Source organism: Apus apus, chromosome 4, assembly GCF_020740795.1.
Source record: "Apus apus isolate bApuApu2 chromosome 4, bApuApu2.pri.cur, whole genome shotgun sequence".
In the NCBI taxonomy this organism is placed as follows: domain Eukaryota; kingdom Metazoa; phylum Chordata; class Aves; order Apodiformes; family Apodidae; genus Apus; species Apus apus.
The window spans coordinates 84,366,734-84,391,932 of record NC_067285.1 but is presented as its reverse complement, the minus strand read 5'-3'; the positions used below and the strand labels follow the sequence as shown (position 1 = coordinate 84,391,932).

General features: G+C 39.9%; 1 protein-coding gene across 7 annotated transcripts in view; it reads right to left on the bottom strand.

The window, feature by feature from the left end:
- The window catches only part of MTUS1 (microtubule associated scaffold protein 1), a 127,223-nt gene that overhangs the window by 35,838 nt on the left and 66,186 nt on the right, over window positions 1-25,199 (bottom strand). The window contains exon 1 of one of the 7 annotated variants that reach the window (XM_051616423.1): window positions 18,395-18,871. The exons of the other annotated variants lie outside the window; for them this stretch is intronic. Within the exon in view, the coding sequence (XP_051472383.1) occupies window positions 18,395-18,515 (121 nt within the window). The 5' untranslated portion in view covers window positions 18,516-18,871. Of the gene's footprint in view, window positions 1-18,394; window positions 18,872-25,199 lie in introns of those variants that run through there. 7 annotated transcript variants of the gene reach the window in all.

Sequence of the window (25,199 nt, the reverse complement as noted above, 5' to 3'; positions counted from 1 at the left end):
TGTTACACAGTGATTTAATTATCCGGTCATTGGATTCAGCTTGGAAAAAATGACCAACACAATGTAGATGTGGGTCTACAGAAGGCGTCAGTCTCTGCCTTCAAAGAGATGAGCTGGTATTCAGCTCAACACCCAGCAAAGCGGGACTCAGAGCACAAGTTGGAACTCAGGAGAGCTTCTACACCACACCTTTGGCCCTGTCACAGCTCCAGAATGCTTGGAGAGTCAGTGATGATCCCACAGATCAGAGAACCTGAGCCCAGAGCAGAGAACCTATGTTATGCATAAAAAATCACAGTAACTCTCACTAGTACCATTTTTGGGCTGGGAGGCATTATGAAGAATGTTGATAGCCCATGCATACACAGATGCAGGATTTTCAACTCACCACAGTGCTCTTGGCCAAACAGCCAACCTGGGGAGTCCGACATGCAGTGGCAGTTTACTGGTCACTTGCCAGATCACCTGCTACACTAGTCCGAGCATACGCCTGGGACCAGGAAGGTATCAGAGAGACATCTTCCACTCAGAGCATCTCACAGTTTGCAGATATCCCCCAACTGTCCTGCCATTGCGGTGGCATCACAGCCCCTGGTGGACACAATGCCGACAGTGAAGCTTTTCCTGTAGTCGCCTGCCAGAAGGCCAGACGTAGATGGATTTCTAATGTATTTCCTCAGCACAGCTACAGGCTGTAGGTGTAGTTTCTTCCTTCTGCCGTCAGTACCTTTCCCTATTTCTAGCTGGATAGCTATCCTGAGAGTTCTTACTCACATACAGTCACCACTAAGCACACAAAAGAGACTGAAGAAGCAAAAAGTTTTAATCCAGGTAACATAAATGACAAAAGATTTAGTGAAGAGAGCCAGGTAAAAGCATTAGTAGTAATTCTGTATCCCAGATCAATACCTGCAGTACTACAGCTTAGCAGTAAAACTCTTCATTTCAACCTTCACCATAGCTTACTGGTTCCTAAACATCTCACAAACAAAGATGAAGCACTTAGAAAGACCTTGTCAGACACTTCCTGACAGCAAACAAGAATCCAGCTGAATTGATTTAGTGTGGGTTGTTACGATACAGATAGAGAACAGGTCTCTCTCAGTGGGAGGGAGGTTATTCACCAGGCTTATTGATTGATGTAACCACCCAAGATCTAACTCTTCCTGACAACTTTGGTAGCCAACTCAGATCCTGTGTTTATACGAAGAGGAACAGCTCAAAGTGCTATCCTGTATATGCTTAGTATTCTGGAGATTTTTAAGATATAATTTCATGAAGACTGCATGCAGTGATTTCAGATGGGGTAAAAAAAAAGATGGGTTTGGGAGGGGGAGAAAGGAGGGGGGGAGGGTATCTAACTGATATCCCCTGGTCTCTCTGCAGAGGAACAAACTCCTCTCAAGGAGGGCTTGGGGGTAGTTACATAAAAAGTTTAATAAAAAGTTTAGCTGACAAAGCTCGAGTGACTAAACTGGGTACTCCAATTGTAATTCCTGTCCAATGTCACTAGCTCCAAAGGCTGCAGCCTCACTTCTACATGTGTGCACACCCATCCCAACTGTCAAGCGCTCTCTGCTATAATATAAAACACCGTGAAGAAAAGCTCTCCTTAGAAACTTGTCTTGCTCCCTAGGAAAACATCCATTCCACCCAGAACATAAGCCATGTGTTTAGTACATTCCTTACTTACTAAAACGTCTGATACCAAATCCTTTACACAATAGCTACCAGCAAACACAAACCACTCCTATTTCCATTGCTCTAATATTGTACGTATAAAATCTATGAAGTTAAAACATCTGAGAAAAACACCATACATGGTTTTGAAGTCAACACAAACTTGCTAAACCACAGTTATACTTCACAGTGTTAAGCAATACAGCACATTTTGAGTATTAAAAAAAAAATGTTTACACAAAGCTTACAGTGAGAAACCCCAAAAATGTATTTATTTGACCTTCAGGGTGTTTTCATGGTCCATAAGGGTGATCAGTTTGTACAAGTAGGATTGGGGCCAGACTTAAAACAGCAACCGGTATTTTCACTTCCCAAACATGAAAGAGGAAGCATCTAGCTGCAGCTATATATTGACTTTTCCCTTTTTTTAAAACCCCATTTTACAGGCAGTTGTAACCAGTAACCGAACACACACCACTCCAACAACACCCCCCAAAGACACACACCCCCCCTCCCTGGATTTCTTGACTGGCAGAAAGTGAAGAACTGAGGAGAAATACCAAACTAAAAATTAAAAGCCAGGACTAGAGAAGGCTACAGAACAAAAGTTTTCACTACATACAATAGCAGGGAACACTGACAAGAAGTTTCATTTAATATATCTTTGCAAAATAGATTATTTCAGTATTTTAGTTGAAACATGGCTAAAGCTAAATGTGGGATGCCAAACACATCCCACAACACACACCAAATTGAGTTATGGAAAGCATTGCAAAACATATATCCTGTACAATATTTATTAATAGTAATGAAATACAGCTGTCTTCGCTGAAGTTTTAAGCTGGATCAAATTTCTCCAAATTGACAAAAAACCTTTAAGGTCTACCTGTTTTTATTAGAGCCTGAAAAGCACAGACCTATGCTACCAACCTCTACTCTAAAAGCTTTATCTTTTCCTCCTGTAAGTGACTGCGTCCTGCTGATGCAGCACTGCACGACCCATGGGACTTTTTCCAGGGTTTTACCCTTCAGGAGTTACCAAATCTCAGTCTCACATCTGAACTAGCCCATACGCGAGTATATAACTTTGCCTTGCATGTTAATCTTTATACAGTTAGTTCTGAAGCCTCAAAAAATCTCTACAGTTCTCCCACCACCCTCTCCTGCTGCCTTCCCCCCCTGCCGCAATGCGTACCAGCTATTCGAGCAATGCAACAGAAAGACTGATCAACCATTTGATCTCACAGCTTTGATTTTCAAGTTTGCCTCGTGATAAGCTATGGCACTTCAGAGAGGTAGACTTAAGAAGATCCATACAAACAAAGAAGCTGTTGGGTTTAATCTGCAGTGGCACATACGTTCTATTTGAGAGGACCTGGAAATTTGGCTAGCTGCAAGCTGCCACCCTAAATTCTTTCAAAAATCCTGCTCTGGGCTATAAACCCAGGAAACAGTTTCAGACAAATATACAGGGAAAGCAACCACAAAACTAAATTAACAGTGTCTACAGAGGGCCTGACACAAGCTAGACTTGGATGGAAATCTTCCAACCTCCCCAGCTGCTCCACAGCTTGGTGAACTGCAATTTTTACCTGCATCCAGCTTAGCAAGGGGCAAATATGCCTTCCTGCTGTGCCTCTCAGAGTCCAGGCTACTGACTGTACAAACACAGACTCCTGAAGAAGGGATGTTCTCCTACACTCTGCCTTGGGCTTGTCTGTATAAACTGCTGCAGACAGTCTCAACTTGCACTGTTCATGCAACAAGCACATCAGTCACAAGGCACTTCCAGTCCACAGGAAAGCAACCTCATTTTTCAGAGTTGTGCCTAAATAATTTGTCCAGCTGAAAAACGTTCTTTAATATGAGGGTGGTGGATCACTGGAATGGGTTGCCTAGAGAAGGTGGTGGAGGCCCCATCCCTGGAGACATTCAAGGTCAGGCTTGAAGGGGCTCTGAGCAATATGGTCTAGTTGGATATGTCCCTGCTTACTGTAGGGGGGTTGGACTAGATTACCTTGATAGGTCCCTTCCAACCCAAGGCATTCTATGATTTTTAAGCTGGGGGAAGTGAAACAGCACTTCTCATCTTACATCTCCCTGCACATAGACATGGTCTGAAGTCCAAGACAACAACTAAACTCTTTCTACAGCAGAATGACAAATCTCCCTTTAATCTTACTGTAACCTCTGCAGTTTTCCTTCTTTAGGGTCAGCCACCAGCCCACATCCAGGAACATCAGCTTATTTTATCTGCCATCAAATCTTTTTCAAGTTGTTCTGAACAAATTAAATGGTAACCATCACAGAGGCCTTTAAAAAGGAGGAACTGAACAAAATTTATCTGCTGGCAGGTAAAACCTGACCTAGATGATTAAACTGACTCAGCAGGATTAAAACATACACAGCAGAAATCCCTATGCCTTTCTTTGCAGGGATAGGAAGGTTTTTCAGCATATTTTTCCTTAAAATCTGGTACAGCCTGGAGGAGGAGTGGAGAATCATCATGTATTATTCCAGGCATTCAGTTTTAAGTACTGTTTCTCAAGTCTGTCTGTACTCTCATGCCAACTCATACATTGACTTGAAGTATTATAGCACTGACTTCTAGCCTCAGTACAGCATTTTAAAGCCATCCCTTTTTGCTCCTCACTTCCACCCACAGAACTGGATATTCTCTTTATACACATGACAACAAAAAGGAAAGGGAAATCTCAGATGTATTGACATACTCCAAGGAGCTCTATGCCTGTTTCATGTTTTAATCGCATGCACGCACATTTTGCAGCACTGGCCACACAGGGTTTCACGCTGGCAGGAGCACATCTCTTCTGAAGCAGAACCTATTAGCATGTTGAACATTTCCCTGTCCGTTACAATGCTATTAGGTAAGAATTCAATGTTTATGGACCACATCAGAGTCCTGCAGCCTAAAGCTGTTACCTTGAAACTATAACATACTGCATGCAGCTATTTATTAGTTTCCTGCTTGTTGACAACAAATGGAGCATAAACCAAGTGTGCCATTGTGTTACAGTGTACTTCACACAGAAATGGGGATGGAAGCGGAAACCTACAAATAACAGGCAACTGGGAAGAAACCAAGACATACCAAGCCAGTTTTTAAACTACACACCTTTCTAAGTGAGCTTTTGCAGGATCTCCACAAAAAGCTTAGCAACCCCAAGCAGTCCTTACTTAGTTCTGCTCAAGAGTTCTTCTGAAGGCAGATGCCAGCCTCCTCCTTGCCAGTTAACCTAACACATACTTCATACTCTTTCAGGCTCCGAAATGATAAACTCACAGTGTGTAACCCTTTGTACTGCTGTGTGATAGTCTGAACTTCCCCTGCTGGACTATGAGCATGCCCCTGCTGTCTTTTTGTGAAAGATGGAGAGTTCTCCCTGCAATAAGGAGGCACTGCAAGCAGCCATGGATACAAGGCAAGCAAAATACCATCAATGCAAGTGTGACATTGCACTAAGTCTCTTAGATAAGCCTCAGCACCTCATCTTTCCAGTTCCTACCCCAATAGGCTCTCACCCACATTACCACCTTTAAACTGGGTTCCCTGCATGTACATGCCTATTAAAATTAACCCCTCATTAAAGCCTCAGTATTTCTCAACCAAAAACATGCCTTCACCCAAGTGAATAACACTGATGTGCCTGTTTCCTCCTTAAGATGTCACCTGTCCTGCTGGATACATGGCTCTTGAGCTTGCACAACTGTTTTAGGACATGGTCAAATGCACCACGGATTGCCTGGAACACAGTGCTTTTCCCCCTAGAGGAAGCATGTTAACACACCTTTTGCCAATGATTTGCTACGATCTGTTACTACATTGATTCATCATACAAAACCGCCATGTTGCATAAGTCTTACCTTTCTGAAGACTATAATTTGTTTTAAAACCTTCATTAACTTTATACTGAAGCTTTGTAAGGAGCTAGGATTATGTTTATAAAGACACTTAAACTACATCTGAGAAAACACCTTACCTTCCAAATTGCTGGTGGCTTCCAAAATTAATGCAAAAAGATGAGTTTCAGCCTAACTCAGCCTGATCAACCAGGCTGTGCATTTTTTAAAGAGCAAGATTCAAAGGAAAACCAGTGATCAGGACTCTTGAACTATGCCCTACACTGTCATAGTGTTAGAAGTTTCTTTCGTCCTTTCACCAGTTGCTGTTTCTGTCTTGATGATGACTTAAGTTAATATCAGGTGAGATGATGTCAAACTGCCATACATTTTGTCAACCCCCGTAGTGAGACAGTGACAAAAATCATTGATTATGGCAGGGAAGAATCTACAAAACACTTTAAAACAGCAATGTCAAAATTTTCTAGCAGAACAGAAGATTAGAAAGGATAATCTTGACAGGCTGTGTTTTACAAAGCACTTAAAGGAGTCACAGATTTTAACATTAAGTATGTAATTAATGTACCAGACAGATGTCTGCCTGTTAAATGCATTGTACACATGCAAGCCTGACTAATACTCTGAAATGTCGGCATTGTACCCGTAACACTTTTTACATTCTTTACCCCAGGCCTATCTTACAGAAGCACTAGTTGAGTTTTCAACATTTAACATAAAGTGATTTTGTCTTAATAGTCCATTCACAATTCATTTAGTCAAGTTCAGTGGAACTGGCCAGTACATATCAAGCATGAATGAGTCACACAACAACTACAAATAAAAAATATTAATAAGCCCACCATACACTCAGAGATGACTACAAAGTAAATACATTTTAAATATTATTCCATTTACAGAAGACAACTCTAACATGCACCAGACAGACTACCAGGGGATCAACATTATTCTGGTTATTTTCTAAATAACCAAGAACAATATGGATGCATGATTTTTTAACTTGTACTAAAACAGGACATATCCTGACTCATGCTAGTTAACCATACAGTGCTGTATACCACTGTCTGAGGAAAAACAAAAGGGGAGGGAAGATGGTAGAACTAGTTCATTGTACTAATAATGCAAAGCTTAAAGTACGGATATTTTGATATGAGAGAGACTGGCTGAATGTAATGAAACATCTTTTCATCTAGCTTCAAAAAACCCAATTAAAACATCACAGCAATTCACCCACTTTCAAGGACAAAGATGACAACGGGGTAGAAAGTAATTGTGTGAGGATGTGTTACACTGTGCTGATGCCTTGGCTACTAAGGACCAAGCTAAGGTTTGTGAACTATAGCTCAGTCTAATATTATTGGTTTAGGCATTTTAATTTCACTATATCAGTTCATTATATGCACCACAGGCAGTAAATATTTTCATTCTTTAGCCTTTCAAGGACAAAAACCTGCCACACTGGAAGCTAGCAAGTATGTTTACATAAAGGGTTTACATTTAAATAGATTTCTAGTTCAGGAATTACTCTGAATAGGCAGAGAGCATCCCTCTTTTTTTCCTGCATACTTCTTATAGTTGCAGCTGTGCCTTGTCATCCCTGAAATACACATCTGCTCAAAGAACCAAGCAGAGTGATGTTGAAGACTCATATTCCTCACTTCTCTCTGCTCCTATTTCCACTCCTTTCTTTTTTTTTCACTTCCACCTCCTGTACAAGAAATTGCTCCTTGATGCCTGGTGCCCTCTACTGCTTATCACAAGTACAGGACAGGGCATAGTCTTGCCCTTTGTTCTGTAGCTACTGCCTACAGAGTCAGGACACAGCATCAACTGGGACATGGAATCCCACCATGATTAGTTCATATAATCTGCAAGCCCTTCCTAGATCCCAGTGCAAATCTAGATCCCTTCCTCTTACCTCCACATCTTTCTTGGATATATTCAGCATTGCCAATTTCCCTATTTGCAGTTATTTAGACCTGGGGTCTTCACATCTGGGAAAAGACTTTCAGAGGGGGCTGTGTGTGTGTGTGTGTGTGTGTGGTGTTACAGAAGAAGCACACTTTATACACAAACACATTCAGAAAACCCTCACACAACACTAGATATCAGAATGACATCAAAATAACCTCTCCTTTTCCAGCCTTTCTGAAGACTCAGAAGTGTTTGTGATTGAAATGGCTGAAGCACAGCCAGAAAGGAAGAAGCCATCTGAGCTGCTTGAACTTACTCCTTCCGCAACACTCTAGCCCACTCTGACATGCTCAGCATCAGGAACTCAGGGCTGGAAGAAACCTCCAGAAACCATTTACACCACTCCTTGCTGAGGTAAAGTAAACACTACCTAGACATAAAAGGCATTTCACCAGACTGCTCAACTGTTTCAAGTCTTACCACAAAACACCTCCCTGCATTTTTTTCATTATAATCTTTTCTTCCAGCTCAAACCTGATCTGACTTCACATAGATTAAATCACTGACTATAAGCTCTCTATGTGCCACATATTTCATGCAGATACTAACAGGCTAGTTAAGAAGTTTTTTCTTCTGTTCTCACACATGCATGGCAGTTTCCTATGTTCTGGGAAGCCAGGTATGTACACAGCTTAACAATTTTTCTACTGTTTAACATGCTTCATTCCAAATAGACTGGCAAGCATTGTAAGCATGCTAGGGATAAAAATCAGGTAACTGAGAGAGATGCTGTTACTTACAAATAAGAGAAATTAAGAGTCTTTATTTTTTGCATCATAAATTTATTCTAGACCTATGCATCGAACTTGTCCCCAACAACCCTGGGCTTTAACAGCTAGCAACACCTCCAAACAAATCCAGAAAAGAATCTTGTAGCATACAGAATCAAGCCTTTAAGTTTGAAAGTCAGTTTCTGCTTATGTACTACGGAGGTTCACTTTGTTGCAATTGGAACTTTAACTAAACCATTGAATTAATTTCATCAGTTGTGTCTGCCCCTAATTCAAAGTAGAAATTCTTCCATCACAACCAATACATGATTAGTTAACTGCCGGAACATTTATTAGCTCAGCTTAATGTTAGATTCAATAATTTGATATTTCTCTCGTCTTTTTCTGAGCTACTCAAAGCCTTTCAGAGCAAGAGTCTATGCAAGCTCAGTAATTGGCAAGGAACCACAATCTTTCCTTGCAAACTGGACAAGAGGCCTGTAAAATACATTTTTACCACAGGACGAGCACATTAACATCCCACAATTTCTTGTGCAGTATCTGCAGCCATCTTGAATAAAGAGGACAGTGAGTCTTTTAGTTTGAACTCAGAAGCTATTTATTCAATCACACTAGTATGAGCTGATATTATACGACCGTTACAAATGTCACTGGACATAAGCGTGACACTGAAATGCTGCCTAAAGGATACTATAGGAGAAAAGGTAGGACAGGCAGCATGAATTTAGAGACTCTCCAGAGCCGTGGCTGTATTTTGTATTATTGCCTTTGTGCAAAAGCTGTTTCTGAATGTATCCAGCAACAGCTTCCTGTGTTTGTGAAACTCTACGATCCATTTTAAGACAAGTAAATCCAGATTAGACTGAAACTCACTGACATTGTCTCTTAAAAAGCAAGGTGGTAGCACTTTAAGCAGGTAGGAAGCACTATAATCAGTGCAAAGATATCCATAATAAGACTATCTACCAAAATATGCCTAAAAAGCTCAATTCTAACATTTTTCTCAGAAAACAGATCATTGCTGTTTGCAACTTCAAGTTTAAAAAAAGTTAACTGAATAGCTAAAAATAGTTAACAATAATTTGCTCTAATTTGAGCAAATGTGACATCCACCTACAAGAAGGACCAGGAGGAGGATCCAGGGAACTACAGATCTGTCAGTCTGAACTCAGTGCTCAGATTTTGGAGCAGATCATATTGAGTGCCATTATGCAGCACGTGTATGACAACCAGATGATCAGGCACAGGCAACATCGGTTGATGAAAGGCAGGCAGGTCCTGCCTGATGAACCTGATCTTCTACAACAAGGTGCCCCAGTTTAGTGGATGAGGAAAATGCTGTGGATGTTGCTTACCTGATAGTAAAGTCTTCAATATAGTCTCCCATAGCATTCTTCCAAAGAAACTGGCTACTCATTGCTTGGACTGGTGTACTCCTTCCTGAGTAAAACTGGCTGGATAGCTGCGTGCACAGAGCTGTGGTGAATGGAATTAAACCCAGCTGGCATCCAGTGACTGGTAGCATTCCCCAGGGCTTAGTGCTGGGGCCAGTTCTCTAATATCTTTATCAATTATCTGGATGAGAGGATCAAGTGCATCCTCAGGAATTTTGCAGATGACAGCAAGCTGGGCAGGAGTGTTGATCTGCGGGGTGTTGATCTGCCTGAGAATTGGAAGGCTCTGCAAAGGGACTGGGACGGGCTGGATTGATGGGCCAAGGCCAATTGTATGAGATTGAACAAGGCAAGTGTCAGGGTCTGCACTTGGGTCACAACCACCCCTGCACAGCTTAGGGAAGAGTGACTGGAAAGCCGCCCAGCAGAATGAACCTGGGGGTATTGGTTGACAGCCAGCTGAATATGAGCCAGCAGTGTGCTCAGGTGGCCAAGAAGGCCAACAGCATCCTGGCCAGCATCAGAAATAGTGTGGTCAAGCAATTGTCCCCCTGTACTCAGCACTGGTGGTGCAGCTCAAATACTGTGTTCAGTTTTGGGCCTCTCACTACAAGGACATCGAGGTGCTGGAGCAAGTCTGCAGGAGGGCAATGAAGTTGGTGAAGGGTCTAAAGCATAAGTTAATTTGCTGCTTGTTAAAATAACCCACATGAACTCCATCTTCCATGGTTTGTTGCAAGTATAAGACAGAAAATACGGTGTTTCAAGTGGCCCACACCAGCTGTAAGTGCTGCTGGAATATCCCCTTTTCAAAAGCCACACAAAATGCACTTACACAATGCAGTCACCATGTCACAGTTAAGGAACTATTTGTGTATTTCCTGTTATGTTAAACAGTCTTCCTGTTACTAAGTGGCAAAGATGTCTCTCCAGGGACATGCCTAGAACATTGCACACCATTGTTCCAGGAAAAGTCTGAGTGCAATGCAATAAAGTCTCTGTGAAAATATCTTGCCAAGCTGACAACAAAACAAGAGGAGAGGGCAGCACCCAGTGCTTTTATTAGACGCAAGACACAGTATGTCCACACCCTTTCCCAGGCACACAGTAGTCCTGCTGCCTGTTGACCAGTGCCTGGAAGTTAAGCGACTTCTATTACTGAGGACTCCTAATCAAATTGTGCAGCTGAAGATGTCTTTAGCAAAGGCTGTGAGATAGGTACCAGTGCTCCCTTGAAGAAGTAGTTGCTTGGCGTGCCTACTATGGAAACCAAGCATTTCCTATGGAGGAAGTTTAAAACCATTAATCTCATAATTCTTCGCATTTAACGCTCCCCTGAGCCTCTTCTGTTTAAGCTAACCAACAACTATAAAGACATCACACAATTTTTGCTTAATTGCATGGCCGGCAGGGAGGGAGGAAAAGACGACTACAGGAATTTTCTTGAGAAGCTGATGTCTCAGACAACTGTGGTGTTCAGTGGGGTACACCTGTAATTTACTGCAAAACCCAAAACTCCTATGTGAGGTTAATCCCTATGAAAGATCTCTAACTACAAATACCTCTACTTGTGCCACTGACAAATGCAGCAAGAAGAATATTCATTGTATGTAATGCATGCACATTGTCTTCCTTGACCCTAAGTCCCAGCTAAGAGGTCCCTTCTGAGAAACATGAACACAGGTTTAACAGGATTACGCTATTAATTTCATATTAGGACTCTGAGTTTTTTTGGAGTGGCAAATGTCTTAATTCAATAACTTGAGCTATGTAGGTGGTAGACTGTATAGTAGTATTTGTGGAAATACATGAATCTTGATTTTATATTGCTTACCAAACAAGTGGCCCTTGCTTATGGCTAAGAAAAGCAAACTTTTCTAGCCTACTGTTTTATTTTAAATAGAATAATTTGCAACTGGCTTTGTAATAAGGTCACTTATTCATTTGCTGAAAGCATTTCCAATATTCCCATTTTACTACTTCAAATATTTTTAAAAGGCTTAGAACAAAGTCTGTTCTTCTTATCAGTAGAAACATAATTTTCTACTTTAAATGCATCCAGTATTAGCAATATTCACACAGATAAAAATAAAAGACCACAGAAATATCTGAGTCTAAAATATTATTAAAGAAGTCCTTAGAGTAATATCTGTAACACTTTGCCTGAATTTTCTACTGAAGGGCTGCTAGTTCTCTTTAAGAAAAGGATGATATTTCATTAAAAGAATTTCACAACAGATGTTCTCAGCTGTTCTGTTTCCTGTCTAACTGAAAGTCTTTCCGTAAAATCACAAACTGTTTATGTGAGCATCTTAAGGAAGATTTTTACTTTACTTGCTATAAATGTATAAGCAGCACACTACCATGACATGAAGTAGTAAAAATAAATTCAGCCAGGAGTTGAGCACAGGACCCAGGGTTACTAGTGCCCTTGCTTGAACCACTAGACTTCAGTAAAGATGATACCAATGGAAGGTTCATAAATAGCAACTGTAAAGAAACATCTCAGCCAGATAAAACCAGGTTATTTAAGGCAGGTTATTTCTACTTTTGAGTATGTGGACATCTAAATTTAAATAATCTTTTACCAAAAAATCCTGTTCAATATCTAAGTTATACAGCTGATGCATTCATTTTTCAGATCAAATGCTATTTTCTTCTTCCTGCAGAACAGAGAACACAAACAACACCCCGTGACCAGGAAAAGGTAATGGAGATGAACACTGTTGGTGGACATGGTTAGAAAAGTGCTGGTGATACCACTAATTGTAACCTAAATAATTAATAGTTCTGCAGCAGTAGTTTACTGTATTACCATGATCAAGATATTTGCTTATCCCCTTTTAGAAAGAAGATTCAGTTCAATCAAACATTTTCAAGATAGCCTTATTCCATTGGACCTCAGACAGCAGATACACCCAGTGAAGAACTAGTAGAGGTACAAATGAACTCAGCAAGCTAACCAGCTTGACCAATGCAGCCTTCACTAAATTTTGTTCTGGGGGAATACAAGTCAATAGAGACAGGGCCTGCTTGCAAATAGGTATCCAAGTAAGTTAATTTCTGGTATGATATTTGCTTAAAAAAGCAAAAGCTCTTTGAAACACCAGCGTTTTTCCTAAAGGCATTAAATCTATCAACTTTTGAGCTAGGTTATTCCTACACATCATGCCACTCAGGGATGAGAATTTTTTAGAATAATAAAACCAGTGGAGACACTGCTTCAATATGTGACACTAAATTAACAGCCATCTCTTGCCACTGACTACAATGAGACTAGTAAATGTGGTCCTAATCCATTCGCTACTGCCTCCACAATATTTAACACCTAATTATATTTGATTAATTGAAGATCCAAGAAACAGTTTTTGCCTTCCACCCCGCTCCTACATTTGCTGCACCAACAAAGAACAAAGAGCAACACAAAACAGTAAGGCAACTGGTTGCCAGCACTCAACACGTTGCATTCTAGTACTGACATTTCATAGTATTCATAGTACCGTTTTCCTCCAAAAAGCTACTCCTTTATGCCTTAGCAAGTTCAAATTAATAGGACTGCATAGGTAGCAATGCTTTGTCTGAATGCTGCATGCCATTTCACTACTGTAACAAATTCACTTGCACAAGCTACAAAACTGACAGAAGCAGCTTTTAAAAATTTAAGTCCAGTTTCACCACATTGGAAATCCCTCAAAATAATTAAAAAGCTATTTGGGTTTTAAGAGTAATTGTAGCTGCCTCTTACTTCCAAACCCCAACCTACTTCACAGAAGATGCAGCAAGACTCTTTTCACCTATTAGACATATTAAGTGGTAAAAAAATGCACACTTTTAGTATGTAACTCTGTTAGCAGGGATAACATGCCATGCCTTTTCTATTTACTCTCCAATTAACTATCCTTCTGTGACCTTGAGCTTGAACCAGCAATTCTACTCATTTCATGTTGACAAATACATGAGGCATTCTTCACATAAAATTATCCATTCAAGTGAAGGAATAACAAAATCCAACATCACTCACTACAGCAGAGCCAGAATGCAGAAGTTTCCATGCATCTGCTCTACATAGCACTCCAGATTTGATTTTTTTCATAGAATCACAGAATGGTTTGGGTTGGAAGGGACCTTAAGGATCATCTAGTTCCAACCCCCCTACATGGGCAGGGACATCTCCCACTAGATCACGTTGCTCAAGGCCCCATCCAACCTGGTCTTGAAGACCTCCAGGGAGGGGGCAAAAAAGCTTTTTTTTTTTGAGCAAAGCTCCTCATTTATATTCCTTTTCATGCTTTACTAAATATATGCAAAGTTTAAGTGTGAACATCACACAAGTTATTGTTTTGACTTTGCCATGGTTTTTGTTGGTTTGTGGTTTTTTTGGTGTGGGGTTTGGTTTGGTTGTTGTTTTTTAACAGTTTCTTTCTGCTATCCAGACTCCTTTTGAAAAGAACTAGTGTAATGTTCATTGTATACCTATTTTAAATGCATCACTTGGACAAGACTGGTATAGAGTACAAGCTATACTTACAAACTTCAGAACAAAGAGCTCTGCAGCTGAAAATAAGAACCTCTATTTAGCTATCACCTACCTGCCTACTGAAGCTGACTTACAAATATAAAAAATTGAGCACATCAGGCAGGTCATTTAGTACCTACCAGTCTTGAACAGATTAAGTCAGAAGCAGAGAGTCTCAATGACTTCAACAAAAATATTATTAAATCCATGATCCTCATGACAAATAGTTTCCAGCTATTCAACTTTGTTTGCTTGGAATAGATAAGGTGGCTTTACTTCTGAACTATATTTTTCCTTGGTAGGTGACAAATAATACGTTAATATATGTGAATATAATATGTTAAAACATACTCATCCTGTATCAAATGTCTCCAGCAGACTTTCAGGTTTGGAATACTTACTAGGGTTGAGTATGATGGGAATATTTCTACAGTTCTATATTCAACTATAGTATCAGACGTAAATCAGTACCTTCAGTTATTCTTTGGGAGGGACTGGGAAGGTTGGAAAGGCATATGATCATTTAAGGGACCTGTGACACCTGAGGCTTTCAGAATCCTCCTTTAAGAGCACTGCTTTGCAATGTGCAGAAGTAATTTCATAGTTCCCACAGTGACCTGAAGCAGGATTTAAAGGAAGAAATTGGAAAGGGATGTCATCTGCTCCAACAAACAGGTCTGTGATGTTTCCTTGTTGCTAGTAAGGCAAAAAGGAAATTTTTAAAATAGATATTGCTGTAATTACATCAGCTACTGTTTGTCCTCTGAGACACCTTTTTCTAAGAGTAGGTTTAGTAAGCAGTAGAAGTCACAAGAGAAATACGTGCGCAAAGTACAGTTTGCTTAGAGAAAAAAAAAAAACAAAATGAGGAAGAGTACCAAGAAGGGCTGGATGGAGACATTTTGAGACAAAACAGTCCACCACAAAAGCAACAGTATAGTACAGTAGGTAACCCTTGAAAAACTCTGAACAAGAGGCACAAGAGCTTTGACCTCCATTTCCAAATTCTGTCACAGCACTGATGCATGAAGAGTCTAAGAGCACATAAGTCACTCTTTTACAAGTCCTCAATGGTTTGATTAAAGAAGCAAATGTCGTATTTCATCACTGAGACACACTGGTTCACACTTAACTCATATCTACCATGTTTATGCAGTTATGAAGTACTGAGATTTTTGTTGCAGTTACTTGTAGGATGGGTAAAGTATTTCCTGAAGTGCTTCAGTGTTTGTTTTGCTGAAGAGGACACATTATATACAGCTAACAATGCAGGTGTACTACTATACTTTCAATAGCTGACAAAAAGGATACTTCAAAGTCAGCCTGCATTTAAAGGGAGAAGAAACTTCTGGATATGATAATTTAGAAGCAGTGTAGAACACAGCAATGGAAATTCAGACACAAGGCAACAAGCTGAATGGCCTTAAGAAATACTTCAAATTTTACAGCAAATTTCCTCTGGATTTATTCTATTCCGAGAAAAAAAAAAAATGTTTTATTTGGTATGCCCTGAACAAGCTGTATACTTAAACTGTGAGATACTACTCCTGGTACTTTGACACCTCCAAGTAGACAAGACTTACAAAGTGCAAACACACTCCAGTCTAAGGATCCTTTTCACTGTAAATGCAATGACTATTTTAGACTAGCTAAACACAAGTGTAAACACGTGGATGTTCTGCCATGCTACATACTGTGAAGAAACTCCAGTAAGCTGCTGTGAAATATCTTGAAGTCAGAATGAAAACACAAGTGCGAGTTCCATTCTCTTCCTCCAGATAGTGCTTACATCCTAACTTCACCAAGTTACTGCACTGCAACTGTGTCCCGGCTAACAGTTAACAGAAGAATCCAGCTTGACCTGTGCTCTAGACTACTTTAAAAAAATATGTTTCAACCACTGCTGTATCTTAACGATGCTCTAACGATGCTCTATAGTCTTATGAAACAGTCAGTTTACGCTATTATGAAAGGGGTCAAAGAATGAAATCCATGATACTGCTTAGGAAAAGTGCAATTGACACCAAAACTGGAAATTAATGTTGCTTACATAACACTCAAACATATTTACATTCCTGCACAGATCCTGAAATTCCTTTTCACAATTACTCTCTCCCGTATTTCTTCATACTATCACCAGTATATTCTGCTTCTCAATATGTGACCTTGGAAAAAAGCCACATGTCATGTTAATCCAATTAAACCACTACAAGAAAAGATACTCATACTAGTGTTACAAAAACAAATATGGCTACTCCTAGCATTTAACAAAAAAAAGAACCTTTTATGCTTGTGATATACATCCTCATTGCCTGATCTACTAACACTGAATTTCATCAACCTGAAATAAATCACTAACAAGCTTCAATGCATTCCCCCATTTCTGAAACCACAGTATATCTATACATATTTGCACTCTCCACTACAGCATATGACCTGATTTTCAGATGCCCTACTTTTTTGGTATATTCAGCTTAACTAACGACTGGTCAAGCCCTCTGCCAACACACTGACTTCCTACAAAACACAGGAACAGTGAAGCAGGAGGAAACCAGGCAAAAAATCTCTAAGCTTTCAGTGCTATACCATTTGCCTGTATATACTGCATATAGAGAAAACACACTGAAGGTCTATTCAGCACTTTTATTTAGTGAAGTGCTGCTTAACAGGAACACAGGGCTTAGCAATCTATTTTACATGCTGTATTTAACAGAAGCATCCTGCAGGCAGGTTTTGCTTTCACAGCCACTCTAAATAAAACCACAGACATAATTGTAAAATTCCCTTGATACGTGTACTGACATCTATTTTTTATTTTTCAAAATTATATAAGTTTCAGTAGCAGTTAATGAACATCTGGAATACCAAAGACATCTCCCCCTTTTAAGATTTTTGTCCCTGGAATATCTGACACTTGGATAATTTCACACTAGTAGCAACATCAAGGATGTAGGTATATACACAAAGAGTTGCTTACATAAGAAGTTTTAGCATTGAGGTATTTCAATCCAAGCTTATAGTCATGCAACCAAGCTGCAAACATAAATCTATATTATGTTTGGACAGTCAGCCTGTATTATATTCATAACTGAACTTATTATCCAGGAGGAACACAGAAATTGGGTTTACTTTACAAGGGATAAATAATGACAAGGCAAACGGCTTAAGCTGTTACGTGAAATGCCAGGACAGGAAGGAAAGCTGACTGGTAGAACTGAACCCCAAAAAATAAAAGCAAAGAGGGTGTTGTTCAAAAGACCAAGGAAACGCCTGAGAGGAAAAGCTTCTGCAAAACTCGTTTATGTAGCTTCTTGTTCCTCCCTGAGTAAAATGCAACAAAATTACAAATAGCACTGCTGAGAAAAAAAAAAAAAATTACATAATACACAGGCTGCTGTAGTTTTCTCTGGGTATCACTTATCTTGGCTAAAAACACCAACCAACAAATAACTGACACCCCCCACCAAAATGACACGTGTATGCCCTGGAACAAAGCTCAGCTTCTATAATCTTGTTTCCATTCCAGATATTTGCTTTATCTGCTTTACCTGCACTGAAGATGAAAATCAGGTCAGATGCAGCTGAGAATTTTGTGATGGTTTTTCCTCTTTGAGGGTTTGTGGTTTTGGGTGAGGGGTGTTTAATTTTTTTTTTAATAAATATCCATACCCCTGTCTCAAACATCTCTAAAACTTCATACTTTTTAGGTTGTATTGATACAAGCGAGCATAAAAGTTTGCTTGTTCCACTTGCAAATACAACATGTTTAACATGACTTGTACGATAAGATAGTATTCAAATATTTCTCACAGACAGAAAGCCACATCATGACAGCTTGCATTCATTCCGCTTCCCTTCCTGTTCACCCCCCACCAAATAAAGGTAAAGAAAAGACGACGCTCCCAGCAGATAATCATTAAGATTATTAGATAAATATTGAATAGCACAGACTTCCTCATTCTATTTTTGGAATAGTGGGAGGAAAGAGCAAATTTCAATTTGCATTTCATAAACAGAATAACCATCTTCCAAATGTGCAGCTCAGCACGGGTGCAACGCACACACATAGAACATGAAACTACTTCGCTCACAAGTCAGACCTCTGTGTATTCAAGGATTTTCAGGCTGAGTTTTTCATTTGCTAAAAATAAGCTGCTGTTGAAGTAAACAAGGTATTCCCTCAATGCATGCTCTAATCATCGTATTAAAAAAACACAAACCTGTATGAAATATAACAGTGCTTTTCTTGTAGCCAGAAGGTAGACGAATATTTCGGAGCAACCCCTTTGCTGTCAGCCGTACACGCATGTTGGATAAGGAAAATTTCGGGGACCATAACATGTCTTCAGTGCAATTGGAAGATAAACAAGCAAGAAACAGCCTCCATGTAACGTCACATAATATGCTTTAAAATCACAACAGGCAGAAGTCAAGCAGCTCTTGCTAAAAAAACAGGCTTGAAGAAATAATCAAGTCTCCATTCCTTTGCTCTTACTCTGTATGCACCGACAAGCAAAAAAATCAGTAAAAGCAGATATCCACAGCGTAAATGCTGCTGGCAGCTTCCCCTCACCAGATGTTTTGGAAACAAAGCTTGTTCTCAGAATAAAACTAACTTAGCAATTCAGAAAACCAACAGCCTCTGGATTGCATCACAGTGTTGATGCTTAATCTGCTATGGGACTCCGTAGGGCTGGGAGCTAGAAAAGGAGAAAAGGGAGGAGGAGGAAGGAGGAGGAGAAAGTGGGTGGTCTCCGCAGCTGAATATATTCATCCAGCAATGTCACAGACCATGTAATTTTTCTTTGGAGACTGTTAGGAAGATAATTTTAATATTTCTGGAGGCATATTTCAGCTCTTCTCTCTGAGAATCCTTTCAGAGCGCATTTTTAAAACAGTTTATTTCAATTGATATGTATTTATCAAAACAGATTTATCAGCTAACATTTTCTATGACTTTATTTTAGCATTAAATATTATGTCAACATTTCAAGTACTGACAAATCAACAAACATATATTCTCTAAGAACAACTCAGTATTTGAAAACTACTTACGGGAAATACTATTTAGCTTGGCAGCTCCACATTGCAGATGCTTCAATTTATCAGGAGTTAGGACAGACAGGTTTTGAAGGCACACAAACACCGTAGCAAACAAGCAGTGTTACAGTAGTTCTGCCAAAATAGATGCTGTCTCCACATTTGATTAAATCCCTTTAAACATTATTCTTACTATTTAATGAACTCAAGTTTTGCATATACCTTGGCTCCTTTCAGCTGTCACAAGCAAAAATAAAATGAAAAGCAGAAACTAGAAAACAGAGGAATGACAGTTTTACAGAGATTAGAAAATGTTTCATTTTTCATCTACGACCATGACTCTAAATACATGCTGCTAAGACACTATGGACTTGCACTGGCCACCTTTTTGTATCAAAAGAAGTACTTCACTACTTTGCCTACAGTCAGCAGCTGCCTTGCAGGCAGCCCCAGAAGCAGGGACCACCCAAGTATCTCACAGCCAATACAGAAGACAGCACACCAGTTCCTAACTTCTCCGTTGCTTGAAGAGCTGCCCTCCACAGGCATCATCTTTTTAGAGACAACAAAATTAGGTACATTTCCACTGATCCCACACTTCTACCATTTCACCAAACCACAGCCAATGCTTTCTAGCACCTATCCCTCTGACAGTTTTTCCAATTCCAGAAACCATTAACCCAACTTGCTCTGAAGCAGGTATAACCCAAAGAGAACAATTATCACACTGACAGGTCCCATCCCAGTGGTGCCTTACCTTTCCTCTCCTTACCACATATCTATTTTATTTTAATAGCATATCTTAGTTGCTCAAGACATGTAGCATTTTAAAGCCTCTAGTGCTTACTTACCACATCAGCTAGAACTAAAAATAACAATTAGTCACTTTTTCCTGGTCTCTGGGTATCTCTAACATCACACAGGCCAGTGCAGTGACAATAAAGCAGCTCATTGTAAGCAGAGCACAAGAGCTCCAGTCCAGCATTGAGACTGTCAGACCCATCAAGCCAACCCCTACAGCATACTCAGGAGAATACTGCTGAATGTTTTATGGCTGTTGTACCAAAATATTTATTTCCCAGCACAGTGATGTACCACTAAATCTGAGGTACTACAATACATCTTCAGTCCACACAAAACCATTCTGAATGAAGTACAAAGAGAGTAAATTAGCTTTTTTGTCTGATTCCCAGGGCTGCCTTCGCACACAGAGGGGGATGCATATCGCAACTGCTATAAAATCCTCATTTATTCCTTCTAGTCTGAAAAGCTCTGCACTAGCAATGCATGCTCATGTATCTTTCCAACAGCTTGCAGACTTTTCCCTAATCAGACATTACTACTAAAACATTACCTCTTTTCTGTGCTGGAAGATTATCACACTTTGAAACCCCACTCAGTAGTAAGCCAGAAGGCTTTTTACTGCACATTACAGTAGCCTTATATATTCAGCACAGCTCATTAGTCCATCTCTTCAAGTATTAGATCACTATTATCCAATTCTCCCTTAATGAAGGCATCTTGAGATTTTGACCAGGCCTACAGCCAATCACCAAACACCACTGAACACCCAGCCATACCCAGTGATAACCTTCTGCCAGGAAACCCACATGAACTCCCTTTTATTTTGCTCCTGCCCTCCTCAGCTCCCCACAGCAGGAACTGCTCCATGAAGTGCATGTTCTCTCACCATCCCCATCTAATGCTCACAAAGATGGAAACAATCCAATCAGGTCAAACAAAGCCAACAGCAACAAAACAAAAAAACCCCAATACCCACCCCCCAACATTAAAAATCCCATACCCATAAAACAACCTGAACTCCCCATATCTGTGCAATGGTGCCTGCGAGAGAAAAGTAAAGAACTGCTTAGCAGCCTGTAAAACCAGAGAAGCTGAAGTACCCCAATGCAACTGTTAACTTCCTTCCTAGTAACAGGAGCTAGAACAAGGAATCTCTAGAGAGCAAGCATGATGTAATGAATCACCAGGCAAAATACAAGCAGATAAAACCTCTACATGGACTTAAAAGCCCTTGCAGCAGAGGCTGAAACTCCTCTTAGAGATAACAAAGAATACTTTCACTGAGGTCCTCTTTACCATCCTTAGTCTGACTGGAAACAGGTCATGAAGAAATGGATACATCATAGCACCAAATTTTCAAGAAAACTTCTGATTTGATAAAAATGCCTTTTTAGCATCTGGGGTTGGAGTCCTGCTAACCCCACAAACCCAAAAAAGTCCACTTTATGCAAAAGCAGGACCTGAAAACACTAATAAAAAGCAATAGACGCATGTCAGTCCCATCTAGCACCCAGCACTCAGCTCTGACAGCAGCCAGTGAGAGGACTGTCCATCATCCACATACCAATAGCTGCCAGGAGAGATTTAACTTAGATTCCTCCAGTGTAGCATTGCCAGAGCTCTGCATTACACCATGGTACACTTCACCACAGCGGTGTCTGTGTGTTGTTTCCTCAGCTCAGAAAAACAGCACCTCCAAGTCTGTGTCTTGTATGACCATCTAGTGCCTGGTGCTGGCAGAGCATAAAGCCAGGCCTTAATCCATGGGATCCTAATACAGCATGCCAGAACTTGCACTGTCTACATTTCATGCATAACATGAGGATCACAAAGAGGTCTTTTTCTATCCTGACACTGGATAAGGGCAATGGAAAATAGCACCAGAGATCAGAATAAAGTAGTGATATACAACCGAGACAGAGAACAACAGAACTGACGTTTTATTTACTAGCATCTTACTGCTGGCTTCCCTGCAAGGGCAAAAAAACAGTGTTCAACAGGGAGAAAGGGACTCTGCCCCATTATGACCACATAATTTAGTTAGGGTTGCTAAAAGCATCAATACCCAATGACATGATCAGATTGATGGTGAGGTTAGACCTATTTTAACCCCAGCATGTTTAGCATATCTAACAAACCCTGGGAACCTTGGCAATGTGACAAGAAAGGAGCAAAGGGCACTGGCATCCGTAGGTTCTTCCAATTCAGCCTCCTGAGGCCAAGTCTGCAGTACCTTTACTTGTTTCTGTCTCTTCCTCTTTTTTCTTTAGATCTGAGAAGCCAATGTAGTCGACAGCTGGCTCCTTGTCATAAGGAGACATAGGCAGTGTGAAGCAGATGGATTTTACTGGCATGCTTTAACTCAGGAAGAACAGACAGGTGATGGCTTATGCGAAGAGAGGTGTGGGAAAACAGGAACCTACTAAGAGCCAAAGGGTCATCTCTGTCCTCATTTTTGTTTCTGGAAAATTACTGTCCCCCCTCCACTTCCCTGTGACCACCCTGCTCTAGCCAGGACTCCAGTCTGTAAAGTTAACCTTCCTCCAGGCAACAATACCTGGTGCCACACTGAATGCAGCTTGCAAGTTCAGGACTTACTTTAAGCACCAATCCTCACCTCTTCCTGCCTCAGAACAGGAATTAAGAGTCCTAAATAATTTAACTTTTTTTCTAACACACAGAAGCTTTTAACCATTATAAATTCAGCAGCCTGTCAAACAGAATGTGACACTACAGTGGATTTCCAGGCAAACAGCTACAGGCATCAGGCTGATCTGTCTCTCACACAACAGTGCTTGGATTTAGAGTGTCTGCACTCTTTCAGAATTGAAAACAGCAAAAGACCACAAGAATAATTTAATTGTAACTTAAGGGAGCCGCAAGTTATTTTCCATATGTAAGATGTCCCTTTCAGACTGCCTCAAAATCCTACAGTGTTTTAAGAAAAAATGTTACTTTATATCAGGGAAAAATGCCACTAATAATATTTTAAGGCATGTTGTCCTAATAAATTTCAAAGATCTATCCAGATATGCCAAAAAAACCAGCTATCTCTGTGCTAGGGACTTCTGCTGATCAGAAACAGGTGAGGTGTATACATGAGTCCTTGCAAGCTCAGGCCCCAAGGAACAGAGGAAAAATAAAAGTTTTACTAAAAGCCCATAGCTTACAGACCTATTAGTTATATATTAACATTATACTTATTTCTATGCATTGTGCAACTGTTCTTCATCTGTGGCCTTAGAACAACCGCCAGAAGCCAGACAGCTTCTACCGAAAAGCAACATTGCAAATATGGACAATTTAGACAAGTATATCTCATAAGACAAGCTGATGGCTTAGAAGCTCAGATTCACAGCTTCCAAGGTTCACAGAGCAAATTAAAGACAACTCACAACAGGTGTGTATCACTTCTCTCTGTGGGCTTTGTATGTTCTTCATAGCCCTAGGTGTGCAGATGAAAACAGCAGTTTACAAGCTCTTGAACCACCTTTGACACAAGATCCATGGGTTTCATATCTGAAGGACAGTTCCATGCTCTTTCAAATACTATGTCAATTCTCCTCCCTAACAGGTGTCAATGACAGCAACATGGGTAGCTATGTATCTGCTGAAAAAGAAACATGTAAAGAAAGGACTTGAAGAAAGCTTAAAGGAACAAGTCAGAAGACTTCAAAATACCTTTTTTTGAAAATACTATAAGAGGACATCAAGAGTCATTTTTAGATACCTCAGGTACACTTCAGAGTTAAGGAAGAAACTCTAATAGAATGACACCCAATTACTCACTGTTTACTGCAAACACACAAAACAATATGCACAATCTAAGGAACTCTAGAGAGTAAAAGAAAAAAACAAGCCTGATAACATCAAAACAGATCCAATACCTAGGTTTAACTGGAGAGGGAAGGGACAAGAAGACAGAGAAAGAATTAAGTTCTAGGATGGGTATTTTCAAGGTGGAGACATAATTCAGCTCTGCACACAGCAACTCAGGAATAACAAAACAAGAACCGTTTGCTACTGCTACAATACCCTTGATGGTCAAAGGTCTGAAAGTCTAACAAAATATAAATGTATTGTCTTCTAATTACTGAAAAAAAATAGTGAGAATTTAGATGTTTTATGGTTAATTCAGCTGGAATAGTAATAAAAGCACCATCTCTGGCTAATCCTAACAACGAGCTCTATAATTTAAAGCCATTAGAACATACTTAGATGCTTGAATTCCAGCTTCCAACACTGGGAAATTATCTTAAAGCATCCCTTTGAGCTGATAGAATCTGTAGATACCCATTTCAGCTGCTACCTCTACTCATGCAGAGGCTGAGTTATTCAATAGTTAGACAAGTGCAAGAAAAACAGCTCTGTGTTCTTCTCTTCTGTGGCTCGTTCTTGTGAAACATCACAATAAATACCACGGAAGGGAACTACAGACAATCCTGTGGCATGTATTCTGATGTTGGGAGAAGTGAATTACGAACATTCCCTCCATAGAAAGTCTGCATACTTCCATGTCACCAAGAATCTGAAGTTTCTGACAGAAGTTTGGAACTAAATAGTAGTAAGTATCTCTGAAATACCTAACTTACAATCCAGAAAACAGGTCCTGCCTTAAAAGAATTAACAAGAAACAGACCTTACAATTGTGAAAACCATTTGGGTTATACTACAAAAGGCATTCCTACATATTCCTGTAGGAAAACTGGTAAGACCCACATCAAATCCTCATTGTTGGAGTTACAATAATAATAGTTCACCAATTTGAGAAATTCCCAGAAGAAAAGCACCATTTGAACAGAGCCAGTGCATGTGTTACTCCTTATCAGGCCCTGAGGTTTCAAAACTAATTTGTTTTCATTAAGATACCTGTTAAAGGTACAGGGAGCAGTGCCGATTTTCAGCATGAACAACAAACAAGAAACAACCTTCTCAAAGAATTAATTTTCATAAGCTCAAGTCTGGAAGAACACTAGAAACATGCATACAACTACATTGATACACTTTCTTGAAGGGACCAATCTGTAATACATTAAGACTGTGTCATGTCATCAGATATTCCTTTACCTCTTCAAAATATAAATTATTATATTTCCCTAATGAACACATTTAATAATTAACTCAAATTTACAGATTTAGATTAATTCTGCATATTAATATAAAGGTGGCATGATTAAGACC